General features: G+C 38.0%; 1 protein-coding gene across 2 annotated transcripts in view; it reads left to right on the top strand.

Annotated features, from left to right (window-relative positions):
• The window catches only part of PDCD6IP (programmed cell death 6 interacting protein), a 93,865-nt gene that overhangs the window by 65,188 nt on the left and 11,722 nt on the right, over nucleotides 1-16,955 (top strand). For both annotated transcript variants that reach the window (XM_036073688.2, XM_036073689.2), the window contains exons 13-16: nucleotides 3,225-3,473; nucleotides 3,834-3,968; nucleotides 5,811-5,905; nucleotides 15,363-15,486. In XM_036073688.2, the coding sequence (XP_035929581.1) occupies nucleotides 3,225-3,473; nucleotides 3,834-3,968; nucleotides 5,811-5,905; nucleotides 15,363-15,486 (603 nt within the window). The remainder of the gene's footprint in view (nucleotides 1-3,224; nucleotides 3,474-3,833; nucleotides 3,969-5,810; nucleotides 5,906-15,362; nucleotides 15,487-16,955) is intronic.

Here is a 16,955-nt window from a genome sequence, read left to right as displayed (position 1 = left end):
ATAGGACTTATTAAATACGTATTTGGTCCTTTTTTTTTTTAATCACTGATTAGAAAACTGACTATCATAAAAGTTAGGAAGTTAGCTTTTCTACATGGTGGAGCTGGTATTAGAACTTGTGGTTCTACAAATTCTGTTGGGGTTCTCTTCCCACGTTACTCTGCTGCCCTGTGTGTGGTTAGTTCTTCACTGAAGAGGAGGTTTTATTCTTGTGAACCATGTCTGTCTTCTCATATTACTTATTAGCTAATTTGGGGTACTGTCACCACAATTTTGACCCATCATTTGATGAGAGGATCTTAGTTGCTATACTCTGGAAGAAGCATCCAATCTGTTTCTAGATAGTAGTGTTATAGTGTCCCTGACTTTCAGCTTTGTTTAGTAGACTAGTTTTTTTTTTTTTTTAAACCAGTTCTGCATATTCCTGTTTCTCCCCCAGTTTTCTTTTACTTGACTATTTTATGTTTTTCTTTCTAGCCTTTTTTGGGACATAACTGAGAGAAAGATAAAAGGTAGCATTTTTCTTATAGCTAAACAACCTTCACATAGAGTCACAGTCATGGTTGAGGTTCCATTATCAGTTTAAATATGACAAAAGATAATATTATCACAACCTTTTAAAATTATATCATGTTGCACCCAACCTACAAAATGTGTGACATAATTACAGAAATAGTTATCATTCAGAACAAATAATTACAGTTTAGCAATCTGCTCCTCATTGTTCCTCTCTTTTTGTCTTAATGCTTAGATGCCTAAGCCTCTTCCGTGTATAGTGTACCCAAAGTATAGAGTTAAACCATAAAACCTAACTACCAATTAATAATAATGACTATTACTGATTGAGTGCTTACCCTGTGTTAGAAGTTATATTGAGCACTTGGTATGAATTATTTCAGGCTTCACAACAGTTCTGGGATAGGTACTATTACTCTTGTTTTGCAGATAATGAAATTGAGTTTTCCAGGTAGTAAAGTATCCTTGGTTACACAGTAACTAAGTCTTAATATGTCCATTAAGGGAATATAGTTAGGGATGAAATATTTTTTTGTACGTAATTATGTTTTACTTTGATGGATAACTAGGTACTTGTATTTATTTATTCAAGTTTTGATTTAATTTTGTGTTTTGAATATGTAAAAAATATTCATGATTCAAAAGGTGCATGCAGAGAAATCTCATCTCTGTTCTTTCCACATTGTTCCTATGCACTTTCTATAAGCAACCTTATTTATTAGTTTCTGGTTTGTCCTTAGTGCTTTTGTTTTTATAAAAAAATACATATGCCCACATACATACATAATATATTATGTGTGTATGTCTATTTCTGATTTCCCTTCTCTCTTACTCGGAATGCAATATGTTGTACCTATGCTTTTGCGCCTTTTATTTTCACTTAACAATATGTCCTGGAAGTCATTTGGAAACAAGATTTTTAGGCACATTGTTGAACTCAGATTCCACTAAATCCCTGAAACAGACTTGCCGTCTCCCTCCAGGTGTGATTTTTTTTCTCTTCTTCCTTCCATTGGAAGTGTTTGGGGCTTGAGGCTTCTTGGACCTCTAGGAGTCACATTTCTTTCCACTACTGTGAATGTTAAAAGACGCTGAATTTAAGATAGGACACTTAACAGATATGGGTGGTAAACAGAGGCCAAATATAGAAGAAATTTTAGACTTTTCCTTGGGTCTTTAGTCTTCCCAAAGGAAGGTAATTCTGGACACTTGTCAAGGAGTTAGCTAGGGCTGTGGCATGAAAAGTAGGACAGAAATGCTTAGAAACAGGCAGTAGGTGGGGAGATCCATTGGATTTGGAAATGCCATGGTAAGATGAAAGACAGGGATGTAGATGGGGTTTATGGGTGTCCCCTTCTTCCTTTGTCTTTCCCCCAGCTTACTTTCTCTGAGCATCATGGGGGCAAGCACAGTAGGGGGATTGGGGCTGGTGCTCTCCTGGGTGGTCCTAGCAAGAGTGCAAAGAGATGTGAGTGAAAGGGGGCAGCTTGTAAGTGGCATCAGAGGGCACTTGGGCTCTGTGACACTGTTACTCTGTAGGGATGTTTGTGAATCATGTGGGTGTTAGAGAATGCCTGGGCTGAATCCAATGCAAAACTTTTTTTTTTTAAGGATTTTATTTATTTGTCAGAGAGAGAGAGGGAGAGAGAGAGCATGCACAAGCAGGGGAGTGGCAAGTAGAGGGAGAAACAGGCTCCCTGCTGAGCAGGGAACCCCATGTGGGACTCGGTCCCAGGACCCTGGGATCATGACCTGAGCCAAAAGCGGACGCTTAACCGGCTGAGCCACCCAGGCATCCCTTTTTTTAAAGATTTTATTTATTTATTAGAGCACAAGCAGGGGGAAGGGCAAAGGGAGAGGGAGAAGCAGATGCAGGGAGCCAGATGCGGGGCTCAATCCCAGGACCCTGGGATCATGACCTGAGCTGAAGGCAGATGCTTAACTGCCTGAGCCACCCAGGCACGCCCTGATGGAAAACTCTTAATGATATGAACAGATGTACAAGATCCCTCTCTTCTCTCTCTCTCTCCTAGTATATAAAATAAACACATGGTTTATAGCTTTTTATCTGTATCTCTGGGTCTCTTTCTTTATCTAAGATGCTCTCTCCATATATATATATCTGTGTCTCTGTTCTATTTACATGTCTGTCTATATCTCTCTCTCTATCTCTCAATCTCTCTATGTCAGCAAAATAGGGTATCTCTTTGGCAAAAACATACCTTCCTCTACCTTGGAGCCATGACAGGGACAGGGTATATAGTATAGAGTAGTTAAGAGATTGATTTTGGAGTTAGGCAGACTTAGGTCTCAAATTTTACGTTACTTAATTTTTTAGGTTACTTAATTTTTCTGAGACTCAGTTCCTGCAACTGTGGAATAGAAGTAATAAATATATACCCAATGGGATTTTGGAAGGATTACATTAAATTATATTTGTGAGGTGTTTAGGACAGTCCCTGGCACATAGTAAATGTTCAGTAAATCATTGTGCTCACTACTGTTACCATTATTGCTGCCTCCTCTAATAAGCTGAGTCCACTAAAGGTACAGTATCTCTAAGTAAACCTGATGTACAATTGATGCTTGGCTGTCTGAGAAATCAACCAACTCTGAGTGAACCTTTGTATATAATTCCCTTCTAGAAATTGGCTTCTGGGTTTTTTTTGCATTAAACGAAGGGGTTTTGTTTTGTTTTAATTGTTTAGGTTGTAAATGTCTTAAAATCCTTATTGTCAAATCTTGATGAAGTAAAGAAGGAAAGAGAAGGGCTTGAGAATGACCTGAAATCAGTGAATTTTGACATGACAAGCAAATTTTTGACTGCTTTGGCTCAAGATGGTGTCATAAATGAAGAAGCTCTTTCTGTTACTGAACTGGATCGAATCTATGGAGGTCTTACGACTAAAGTCCAAGATTCTCTAAAGAAACAGGAAGAACTTCTTAGAAATATTCAGGTAAAGTTTATATGCTTTCGTAAGATTTATGTTTAAAGAAAATCACAGAAAGGATAAACCTGGACTAAATCTGTATCTGTTTAGTAGGATTGTGTTTTTTGCAAGTGCTACATATTAATAGAAATCTGTAATCATTATTGGTTATGTTTTGATAACCCACTGAATTTGTGGTATTTTTACTTTAAGATTTAAAGTACTGTGTTATCACAAAAGAAATATTATATTAGGTAAATTTCTAGGAATTCCGGCATGTAATCATATATGATTTTCATATGTAGTTGGCAAAGTAGCAATAAAAATGTTACAAGCTATATTAATTTGATAAATAAGTGTAAATACATAAATCTTTCTTTTAACAAGGTCTCACACCAGGAGTTTTCAAAAATGAAGCAATCTAATAATGAAGCTAATTTAAGAGAAGAAGTTTTGAAGAATTTAGCTACTGCATATGACAACTTTGTTGAACTTGTAGCTAATTTGAAGGAGGGCACAAAGGTATGATGTACAAAAGAAATAATAGTTCACCAGTACAGATGTGAAACTATAGTTTGAGAAGTTAATTGTGTTTCCAGTTGTACCAAATTATTCTTGAACTTCCTAGCTTTAGTGACTTTTTACTGAGAGGCTTGTTGTAAGCGAGAGAAAGCTTAAAGGTGGCGATACTTCATGGGACTGTTGAAGAATGAATTGTATATTTCACCAGGCAGAAAGAGGGTGTAGGACTTTCAGGTAAAAGAAATTAGCACAGAGATGTCAAAAGCTAGTGATGCTTTTTGGGGAGAAAGAAAAGAAAGTAAGTTGACTAAAAAAAAAATTTTTTTTTTAAAGATTTTATTTATTTATTTGAGAGAGAGGAAAAGAGAGCTTGCTCAAAGTGGAGCAGTGGGGAAGGGTTGAAGGGGAGGGAGAGGGACAAGCAGACTCCGTGCTGAGCATGGAGCCCAACATGGGGGGGGCTCAGTCTCACGACCCTGAGATCATGACCGGAGCTGAAATCAAGAGTTGGATGCTTAACTGACTGAACCATCCAGGTGCCCCGAAAGTTGACTAATTTGAGTGAATTATGAGGGAACAGGATTAGTCGAAGCTGATCTGTGGTGGGAAAGGGAGGAGAGGGTATGGCTTTTATATTCTGTGCTGATGGTGCTGATGGATAATGATAGATTTGTGATCTGCCTGAGTCTCAGGGTGCTTACTAAATATATTATTTTTTTGCTTTTCCTTTAAATAGCTTAGGGAAATGATTATATTTGTTTTTACCGATGACTTTCCTTTTGAGGGAACAAGTGATTTTTAAGTTTTTCAGGTACATGTTACCTTGTGGTGTTCTAACTCCATAATGATCATTGAATAAAGTTATCTTGATACAAATACAGTGGATATAATGTAAAACCCTCTGAAGGAGGGGGTAGAAATACTACAAAGCCTTGGAAATAGAAGAGTAAGACACCATTTTTTTTTTTTTTTTTAAAGATTTTATTTATTTATTTGAGACAGAATGAGAGAGAGAGAGAGAGCACATGAGATGGGGGAGGGTCAGAGGGAGAAGCAGGCTCCCTGCCGAGCAGGGAGCCCGATGCGGGACTCGATCCAGGGACTCCAGGATCATGACCTGAGCCGAAGGCAGTCGCTTAACCAACTGAGCCACCCAGGCGCCCAGTAAGACACCATTTTAATTTGATTTAAAATGCTCTTTTGAAATAGATAAGCTGAGAAAACTCAGAGAGCCTTTGGAGACACTTCTAAGGGTTTCTGAAGTGATGCCTATATTTCTGAAGTGAATGTGCAAATCTAATCCTTCCATTTAAATAGGTTTCATACGTTTATTAAGTAACTGACTTTGCTCTAGGAATTGGGAACATACTCGTGATCATGAAACTTATGACTTGTTCCATTTAATTTTTGATGGCAAGTGTTCTATAAAAATGATTTTGTTATTTTTATTTTCTCTAGTTAGGTCATATTTAGTATAATTAAGTTGTTGAACCTCAGTGGTATGACTGTCTCGGGCAGAGGATTTTAGTTCTTTAGCTTTAACGATGATTGACAAATGAGCTTTAGATTGTGTTCCTCTTTAGATTAAAAATTTCATTCTGGGGGCGCCTGGGTGGCTCAGTCGTTAAGCGTCTGCCTTCGGCTCAGGTCATGATCTCAGGGTCCTGGGATCGAGCCCCGCATCAGGCTTCGTGCTCTGCAGGAAGCCTGCTTCTCCCTCTCCCACTCCCCCTGCTTGTGTTCCCTCTCTCGCTGTGTCTCTCTCTGTCAAATAAATAAAATCTTTAAAAAAAAAATTTTTTTCATTCTGGTTTATTACTTGTATTTCTTCTTTGCTTACAGTTTTACAATGAGCTGACTGAAATCTTGGTCAGGTTCCAGAACAAATGCAGTGATATAGTGTTTGCACGGAAGACAGAAAGAGATGAACTCTTAAAGTAAGTTTATTTTGTGTATCAAATTGTATTTTTCTTTTGAAAAGTTGTATGTGGAGACTTTGGGGTGAACTTGGCAGTATGAGATAGCACTTTCCTTCCTTTCCTCTTGGACATTTACAAAGCAATAAGCAAGCTGCATGATCTGAGAATAAAAGATGAAAAGGAGCAGAAACTCCAGGTGTCAGAAGCACAGTGATGTTACTGAAATGCTAACACAACAGTTCAGGGTGGCATATCTCAGAAATGCTAATAAACATAAGTAGTTTACCTTGAAATGACAAATAGGTTCCTTCCATGTAAAACTAGAGGTACAGAATATGGGGAAGATAGGGTGAATAGCTTAGAAAACATCAGCTATTGCCCTTCTGAAGGAGCCTGCTGAGAAAGCTGGACCAGTAGCATAGGACTCATTCTATGCTGAGTGACCGGTAGAGTTGACATAGCATTGGTACAAAGATACAGTGTTTATTAAAAATGGTGAAAAAAAGAACAAAATTTAATAAAACCTATTAGATGGAGAATATTCACCAGAATAATATTGTCACAGAACAGATGAAAATTCTGAATGAACACTTCATTATGAATTAAGAAAAAAAAAAAGAAAAGGGTTAGGAAGCAATAACCCTGAGGAACACCATACACAGAAATGCCAGAACTCAAGGAAGATGGTGAGAAGACAGGACATGATAAAATGTGAGGTTTTAGGATTCCAGGAAACAAGTAGAAGAGAGAACAAAACCATCACAGAAACCATATGAAACGGGAAGGAGTAAAAAGGAGAATAGACAGTGAAGAAGACACAGGAGCACAGAGTAGAAAAGAGGAAATCAAAGAAAATGAAACCAAAGTAAAAAAAGAATTAAAAAGGATAGAGAAATGGGCAAAGAAGATCCAAATATGCAAAATTGAATTCCCCTGAAAGAAGAGAAACCAAAACCATGAACAGAACAAATTTTTCCTAAAATAAGTGAAAGCTTGTTGAAAAGGTATATCTTATGGTCAGGAAAAATGAACAAGAACTGTCAACACCAAGGCATATAAATTATTAGCTTTAAAAGGCAATTGGGCAAAAAGATCCAGTCCATTTATAAAAAGGTGAAAAAGTTTAGCTCATAGCACTGCATGCTAGAAGAGAGAACTCAAGGAAGGCAAATATGAGCCAAGGATTTTATATCCAAACTGTCCTTGAGGTATATACAGGAGCATATATTCATTAGTAATGAACATAAAGAACTCAGAGACTATTAATAGTCATGAGTCTTTCTTGAACCCTTCAGCCAAACCGACCATTTTTCACTCCCCTGTTCACATTTAAACTGTTTTTCATAGAAGTTGTTGGAGAAGTTATCAAAGAGCTGCCTCCCTCCACCTCCCAAGAAAGAGCAATGTTGTTTTTACAGTTTTTCTACTAAACCTTTAAAAAGCAAATAAAGTACTTTTAAAATGGTTTTAGAGATTAAAAAAAAAAACCCTCCAAATTAGTTTTACTGATAAGAACATCTGACAAAGATTAAGACAAACCAGTCTTCAGACCAGTTTCATTTATGAATATGGATGCAAAAGTCCTGAATAAAATACTTACCATTGATACTAGTATGTTAGAAAAAGAACCGTGAACAAGGAGGACAGGGTGGTTATTCCAGTAATGCAATGATTGGTAAGGGGAAGAAGATTCTTTTCATAAGTGAGGAAAAAGCAATTGAGAAAGTAAGTCTTCCATTGTGGTTCATATACACAATGGAATATTATTCAGCCATCAGAAAAGCTACTGTTTACATCGACATGGATGAAACTGGAGGGTATTATGCTAAGTGAAATAAGTCAGTCAGATAAAGACAATTATCATATGGTTTCAGTCTATGTGGAATATAAGAAATAATGCAGAGGGTCATAGGGGAAGGGAGGGAAAACTGACTGGGAAGAAATCAGAGAGGGAGACAAACCATGAGAGACTCTTGACTCTGGGAAACAAATTGCGGATAGGGAGGTGAGTGGGGGGATGGGGTAACTGGGTGATGGACATTTAGGAGGGCATGTGATGTGATATGATGTGATGAGCACTGGGTGTTACACACTAATGAATTACTGAACATTATATCAAAAACTAATATGTTGTTAGCTAATTGAATTTAAATAAATAAAAAAAAGAAAATAAGTCTTTTGGTATTCAGTAAAATAGGAGTAGGTGGATACTTCTATAACACTGTGTGTGTGTGTGTACCGATCTGTTTATATCTGCACAAAACTTTAACATCATGGTTAATGGAGAAACAATGTAAACATTCTTTCTAAAAGCAAGGACAAAATGCCCACTATCAACACTATTATCTAATACCATATTGGCAGTACCAGCCAGCACAATTAGACAAAAGAATAAAATTAGAAATATAAAAATTGAAAAGAAGTTAAAATTTTCACTATTTATAAGACTTTATGATTGTACAACTTGAAAATCCAAGAGAATCAACCCCAAAACTCTACAAATAGTAGAATTATTACTGAAGACAATGGATTGTAAAGATAATTTATAGAAATCGGTAGCTTTCATATAAATAAATATGGGAGATATAATGGAGGAAAAGACGTCACTTGCAGTAGCAACTAAAACCATAAAATATATAGGAATAAATTTGCCGTCTCTGAGACCTGTATGTAGAAAACTTTGAAACGCTGTTCAAGGGCACAGAGGAGGACTCGAATTTGAAATATGTGTCATGTTTTTGGGTAGGATGACTCAACTTCATAAAGATGTCACTTCTTACACATTCAACATAATTTGATTTCAAATAAATAAATAGATTTTAATTTTAAAACTAGACAGGTTGATTCTAAAGCTCAGCTAGAAAAACTGTCAAATTATTAGCCAGGAAAACAGAATAGAAAGAACAGTAAGGGAAACTAATTCTGTCAGATATTAACATATGTAATATTGTGTTTAATCAAAACACAGTGGTACTGGTACATGATTAGTGGTACTGGTACATAATTAGATAGACCAAAGACCAAATAGAAAATAGAAATAGACTCTAATACATTATGAATTTAGTGTAAAAAAGATCCTAAGCCAATCAGAAGATGTTAGAGACAACTGCCTCGTCATTTAGAAAACAAAGTTTTTATACCAGATGGATCCAGGTGGATCAAACTTGAAATGTGTAGGATAAAATGTAATGTTTAAAATAGAATATGAGAGAATTCCTTTTTATAAAGCTGAAATGGGAAGAGTCTTTCTTACTCTGACTTAAAATCTAGAAGCCATATTTATAAAAGGAAAAGTTCATCATAACATAAGCTGAGTCTTTATGTAATAAACTGGGGGAAAATATTTGAAGCCTACTCACAAAGGTGAAAGGCAAATTTATTCGTTTATGAGGAACTCCTAGATATTACTGAGGAAGAGAAAAACTCAATGGAAAAGTTGGCAAAGGCTGTGAACAGAAATTTTGCAGATGAAGAAATTTAAGTGGTTCTTAAGCATTTATGAAAAAATACCTGTCTGGGAGACACCTGGCTGGCTCAGTAGGTAGAGCACACAACTTTTGATCTTGGGGTTGTGAGTTCAAGCCCCACTTGGCCTAGAGCTTACCTAAAAAAAATAAATAAATAAACTAGAAACCTGTCCTCATTCAATAAAATGTAAATACAAATTAAATCTACTCTGAAATAACATTTCTCAGGTTGGCAAAAATCTGGAAGTTTGAAAAGATGCTTTGTTGGCACATGTAGGGGAACAGGTCTCATTGTGTGGCTATGAATGCGTGTTGGTGCAATCCTTGTGTGGGGCAGTTTTGCTCCAAAGGTCTGGATTACAAATCCACACATCTTTTAATCCAGCTAGTGTGGTTTTGAGATTTCATTCAGAGTATGTGTTAGCATATGCTAGAAATGACATATTTATGAACTAATTCATTTCTGAGTTGCTTGTAGCAGTAAAAGAAACAAATCAAATATCCAGGGCTGGTGAAATAAATAAAGCTGCATCTGTACAGCTTTTTTTTAATTTTTTTTTTAAAGAGCAGCTATTAAAGGATGTTTTCTATTTATTGATATGGAGAGATTTTGAAGATAGTTATGGTAAGGAAAAAAGGTACAGAACAGTGTAAAGTATGCTTTTTGTGTAAAAAGGGAGAAAATAAAATGTAGATTTGAATTGGTTTATGTGTCAGGAGATTCTGGACAGGTTCATAAGAATAGTGTATATCTGGGTGTGAGTGGTGGAGAGGGAACTTGCAGATAGGGATCTTTCACTCACTTTTTAGTTTTTGAAGCAAGTGAACACATTACCTTTTCAGAAAGTTATGTGAAATTAATTAATGGGACTTCATATGTTTTTATAGCCACATCCCAATAGTCTGATTTTTATTTTTCAGACTGTACAGCTGGCTTTTCAGATTCATTCCCTACTGCCCACTTTTTTTTTTTTTTGAGCTGCAGAACCCTGTGCTCAAGCTTAGTCTTACAGAGAAGCCTGGTTTGTAAAACAAAGATGGATCTGGCTCAGAGGCAAGCGGGGAGGGGCTTGGAGCAGGACCTTTTCCACCTCCTCCCTTTTCTTCATCTAAGCAAGCAGCTGCCATTGAGACGACTGTGCAGGACCCTTAAATTCTGTAGCTCAGGACCAAGTGAGAGCCAAAAAAGGTTTCTTTTCTTTCTTTTTTCTTTTAAATTTTATTTATTTGACACAGAGGGAGAGAACAAGTGGGAGAGCACAAGCAGGGGGAGTGGTAGGCAGAGGGAGAGGGAGAAACAGTCTCCCTGCCAAGCAGAGAGCCCAATGCGGCACTCGATCCCAGGACCCTGGAATCATGACCCGAGCTGAAGGCAGCCGCCCAACCAACTGAGCCACCCGGGCACCCCCCAAAAAAGGTTTCTAAGTTTAAATTGGAGGTTGGCGAACTGAGTGCCCAGGTTAAGTTGAGCCTGCTGCTTAATTTTGTAAAGTCAAGTTTTACCGGAACACAGCCATGTTCTTGTTGTATGTATTATCTGTGGCTGGCTTTGCACTAAAAACAGCAGTCTTGAGTGTTTGTGACAGAGACCTTATATCCTGCAAAGCCTAAAATATTTGCTATCTGGCTCTTTACACAAAAAATTTTGCCAACCCCTAGTTGAAATCATTTTGTTGCCCGTGATAATTTACTTTCTAGTTGTATGTACTGTTTTTCCACTTAAATCTTTAGTGTAAAATAGGTTAACATAACTATTTTTAGAATTGTGTAGTATAATACAGGCTCATGGCTTAGGAAGAAATTTGGGGATATTCTTGTTTTCAGATATTTCATATTTCAAATCTCTAGCTTGAAAATTAGGTTTATTACTATTTGCATGTGTATTTCTATATTTATACTATAAACAAAATCAGTTCTGAGACATTCATCAACTTGTCAAGTGGTTTTAGTTTGGTGATTAAAAGGTACATGAAGGATGGAAAGGTAGGCCAGATAGACATACATTAGCTTTTAAAAATCTGAGGGTTTACTTTGTTAAAATCACTCTTAATACCAAGGGCCTAAATTCCTTAAAACATGTTTACTGACCATAAAATAAAAACAAAACAAATGTATACATAAGGGGCGCCTGGGTGGCTCAGTGGGTTGAGCGTCTGCCTTCCGCTCAGGTTGTGATTCCAGGGTCTTGGGATCGAGCCCCAGGTCAGCTCCCTGCTCAGTGGGTCATCTACTTCTCTCTCTCCCTCTGCCGCTCCCCCTGCTTATGCTCTCTCTCGCTCCCTCTCTCTCTCAAATAAAATCTTTAAGAAAATATACATAAGTGTACATCTTATTGAATTTTCACAAACTGAATACAGTCATACATTGAACAGTTGGGTCAGTTCACAGAACATTCTCAGCACCACAGAAGGATCATCCATGCATCTACTCAGTCATTAACCGCTTTCCCCAGGGCAACCATTATCCTTACTGTGAGAGTGTGGACTAGGTTCTCCTGTTTTGCACTGTATATCCGTGGAATCACATGTACTCTTTTGTAACTGGTTTACAGTCAGCATTGTATTTGTGAGGCTCATCCATACAGTTGTGTGTAGTTGTAGATCTTTAATTTTCATATTTGGGTATATTTCATTGTGTGAATATGTTATGTATGTATTCTTCTGTTCTTGAGTATTTGAGTAGTGTGTAGTTTTGGCCACTATATTATGACTAGTGTGAGCATGAATGTTCTAAAACATAATTCTGCAGTTTGCTGGTAGCAGTAAAAGAATAGAAACAAACCAAATGTCCAGGGCTGGTGAAATAAAGCTTCGTCCGTATGGTGAAAGTACTATGCAGCCACATATGCAATTTAAAATATCTAGTAGCCACATTTTAAAAGTTAAATTTTCAAAAATATATTTTGTTGGGGCACGTCTGTAGCTCAGTTGGGTAAACATCCGCCTTGGGCTCAGGTCATGATCCCGGGGTCCTGGGATCGAGTCCCACATCGGGTTCCCTGATCGGCGGGGAGCCTGCTTCTCCCTCTTCCTCTGCCTGCTGCTCCCCCTGCTGTGTGCACTCTCTCTCAGTTTCTCTCTCTGTCAAATAAATAAATAAAATCTGAAGAAAAAAAAAAACCCAAAAACAAAAATATATTTTGTTTAGGCTGGTAGATCCAAAGTATTATAATTTAAACATATAATCATAAAAGTTATGTATGACATATTTTACTTTTTTTCAGAGTAGTCTTAGAAATTTGGTGTGTAATTTCCGCTTACAGCACATCTCAGATCACACTAGTCAGATTTCAGGTGTTTAATAGCCATATGGGCTAGTTCTAGATCCTGCTTTTGGTGAGCAGATATATGCAGTGCTGTTGGATATGTACCTAATAGTGAAATTGCTTGGTGAGAGGGTATATGTATATTGAGCTTTAGTTGAAACTGTCGGTTTTCCAAAGTGGTTGTACTAATTTATATTTCTACTACCAGTGTATGAGAGTTGGTTGCTCTGTATTTTTGCCATTAGCTGTTCTGGTGGATATGTAGTGTTATTTCATTGTGGTTTTAATTTTCATTTTCCTCATGACTAGTATGTCTTCTTTATATTAAGTGTGCAAAAAGAATAAATATTTTACTCTGAAGTTTACCTTCTTTTCACTAATGATTTAAAACTAAAGTCAGTAATGATGGTTGTTGGCATTGAAATACTGGTGGGATTTTATTTATGTTTTTGCTTTATGTTATTAGTCTCATGATTTAATAGCTTTGAGTTATATAATTACTAGTAAGTGGCTAGGAAATTCTTAGTTGTCCTGTAAGTGTGTTATTTATTGCAACCATCTCTGGAGTTTATCAAAGATAAAAAAAGTATTATGTTAAGGCTTTATAATATAATTACATATGTTTAGCTATTGCATTTGTAATATACTCAAATATCTAATTAATTGTAATTATATAAACCATTATAATAAATGAAGTATTAAATATTAAATATAATTAAATATACTTAGTATATATGAAATATACACATAAATATTTAAAAATATCTGACCTTTTTGGATTTTAATGTTGATTAAAAACTTCTAATTTATGTTGTAAGCAGTTATTACAAACTTACAAACACTAAGAAGTTTTTTTTTTTTTTTAAAGATTTTATTTATTTACTAGAGAGAGAGAGAGATCACAGAGGGAGAGGGAGGTGGGGTGGGGGGAGAAACAGACTCGCCACTGAGTGGAGAGCCTGATGCGGGGCTCAATCCCATGACCCTGGGATCATGACCTGAGCTGAAGGCAGACGTTTAACCGACTGAGCCATCCAGGTGCCCCATATTTTTGGTTTCTTGATGAATGTGTATTAGATTTCTTTATATAGAGAGTGACTAATTTATCTTCCAACTGGGACCCTTTTTTGAGAATGAAAGTGTGGTCGGGGTGACTCTGGGAGTTGCAGTTGTTACGTCAGGACAACAGGTGCTGTTGCAAACATGCTGGGGCTTGCCATATTTACTTCTCTGTGTATATGACTTGGTGCAGGTAGAAGTTGATCAATACCATGTGTTTCATAGAGTGCATTTTACGTTAGGGTTTTGGTGAGTTGAGATTTTGGGATGGATTCCAATTTACTGTTGGAGAAGACCTTAAATTATTTTCCTAAATTTTAATACTTATATTTTAATAGTCCTTTCAACAATCTATCATGCATTTATCTTATAGATTTCGAGGTATCTTTTAACATAAAATATCTCAGTGCTGCATTTCTTTGAATATCTTCCGAAAATTTTCATCAAGAAATTTGCATAATGGTTTGAATAGGTTAGCTTTCTCACCTATTGTTTTCTATAAACACCGGTATGAAACAGCTAGCTGACTGTGAGCAGTTGTGGTTACGAGTTTCCCATCTAGGGGATGACTTCTTAATAGAGAGTCTTATAGGACTGCCTGCCCAGTTTGACATGTTCCTTACTCTAGCTATAACTGTGATCTCTGATCTTTTCCTAGTCTTCAGAAATAGAAAAAGAGCTAACTTCATTTCATTAAATAGTAGAAAAAAAGATTTAAGTTAGTTCTAGTTAAGAACAAAAATGTATATTTTAAAATACCATCATTGTTCTGAGTTTATTTTCTGTTTCATATATGAAGAGAAGAAAAATTTTAAAAAGACCTGGTATTCACCTCATACCAGTCAGAATGGCTAAAATTAACAAGTCAGGAAATGACAGATGTTGGTGAGGATGCAGAGAAAGGGGGAACCCTCTTACACTGTTGGTGGGAATGCAACCTGGTACAGCCTGGAAATGCAACCTGGTACAGCCACTCCGGAAAACAGTATGGAGGTTCCTCAAAACGTTGAAAATAGAGCTATCCTATGACCCAGCAATTGTACTACTAGGTATTTATCCTAGATACAAATGTAGTGATCTGAAGGGGCACCAGCACCCCAGTGTTTATAGCAGCAGTGCCCACAATAGCCAGACTATGGAAAGAGCCCAGATGTCTATCGACGGATGAATGGATAAAGAAGATGTGGTATATATATACAATGGAATATTATGCAGCCATCAAAAAATGAAATCTTGGCATTTGCAATGACATGGATGGAACTACAGGGTATTATGCTAAGTGAAATAAGTCAATCAGAGAAAGACAATTATATCTCACTCATGTGGAATTTAAACAAAACAGGATCATAGGGGAAGGGAGGGAAAAATAAAACAAGATGAAATCAGAGAGGGAGGCAAACCATAAGGGACTCGTAATCATAGGAAACAAACTGAGGGTTACTGGCAGGGGCGGGGTGGGGTAACTTGGGTGATGGACACTACAGAGGGCACATGACGTAATGAGCACTGGGTATTATACGAGACTGATGAATCATTGCACTCTACCCCTGATACTAATAATATACTATATGTTAATTAATTGAATTTAAATAAAAAAAATAAACTATGAAAAAAAAGACTTGTTATTTTATATGTGTTGTTATTTTAAGTTATGTTAATTCCTAACATTTTTGTCTTTAAAAAGGGACTTGCAGCAAAGCATTGCCAGGGAACCTAGTGCTCCTTCAATTCCTACACCTGCATATCAATCTTCTCCAGCTGGGGGACATGCGCCAGCCCCTCCAACGCCAGCACCAAGAACCATGCCGGTCAGTAAGCAACCATGTTTTTTTTTTTTAAATATTTTATTTATTTATTTGACAGAGAAACAGCGAGAGAGGGAACACAAGCAGGGGGAATGGGAGAAGGAGAAACAGGCTTCCCACTGAGCAGGGAGCCCAATGCGGGGCTCAATCCCAGGACCCTGGGACCATGACCTGAGCCGAAGGCAGCTGCTTAACGACTGAGCCACCCAGGCGCCCCGCAACCACGATTTTTAAATGGAAGTTTTACATTAGTGACTGCTTGCTTGTCGTAAAGGATAAAACAGTCTTTACATTGTAAAGATCTGGTGGTTACCAGTTTTCACCAGGTGACCACCCTTTTGATGTTTTACAATACAAAGAATTCAGCATCACTCATGAATTCTTGCCAGAAAAGGTTTAACTCGAATCTAATCAAGTCGTAGAACCAACTCTCAGTTTATAGCAAATACAGTGTTATAAAACAAGAAAATAAATTGTGCCATTAGGAAACAATTGGACAAATCCAGAACTGGAACATTCTGTGAGACACTTTGTCTTTTCTAAAAGTGAATGTCATAGAAAGAAAAAAAAGTAGGTGTGGAGCATTCTGGTTTAAAAGAGAGGAAAGGGGAAGAGGAGCAAGATGGCGGAGGAGTAGGAGACCTAAATTTTGTCTGGTCCCAGAAATTCAGCTACTCAATAGGAGATCGAAGAAAAGAATAGCAGCAGCTCTCTGAACAGAAAAGCGACCACTTTCTGGAAGGTAGGACGTGCAGAGAAGTGAATCCGAGGCGATATTCGGGAGGATAGACGGCGGAGGAGGGGGCCTCCGTCGGCCGCTTCTGGCAAGTGATAGAGCCGCGGAGCACAAAATTGGAACTTTTAGAAGTCAGCTCCGCTGAGGGACGTTGCTCCAGTGGCTAAGCGGGGGGTGGAACCCTTGTGGGACAATGTGGTCTCAGGACCCTCGGGGTCACAAAGACCGGGGGTGCCTGAGTGTGGCAGAGCTCCCAGGTATCGGAGCGGGGAAGCTGGCTGCAGAGACAGAGCCGAGGCGTGGGCTCTTAGCTCGGGGTTGCCATAAACCGTGATCCGCAGCACAGTCGGGCCACTGCTCCTCCAGCAGGGACCCAACAAGCGGCAGATCTGGGGAGACTCCCCTTCCTCCCCCAGGAGGAGTGGCGCGGGAGCCCACTGCAGGGATCTGCTGGGTTTGGAGACTCCACACAGGGTCGGGTGCCAGAGATAGAAATGCTCGGTGACAGGCTGGGTGAGCACGGAGTGCGGCCGGAGACCGGGGAGACGGGAGTGATTGACTGCTTTTCTCTGGGGGCTCACTGAGGAGTGGGGCCCCAAGTTCGTGGCTCCTCCAGGGTGGAGATTGGGAGGCCGCCATTTTCACTCTCGTCCTTCAAAGCTGTACGGAAAGCTTGCAGAGAACAAAAGCTCCCCAGAGCAAACCCGAGCAGATTACTTAGCCCAGACCAGGCAAG

This window comes from Halichoerus grypus, chromosome 1 (genome assembly GCF_964656455.1).
Source record: "Halichoerus grypus chromosome 1, mHalGry1.hap1.1, whole genome shotgun sequence".
Taxonomy (NCBI): Eukaryota; Metazoa; Chordata; class Mammalia; order Carnivora; family Phocidae; genus Halichoerus; species Halichoerus grypus.
Note: the sequence above shows the minus strand (reverse complement) of the source record. Positions and strands in the feature narration are given on the sequence as shown.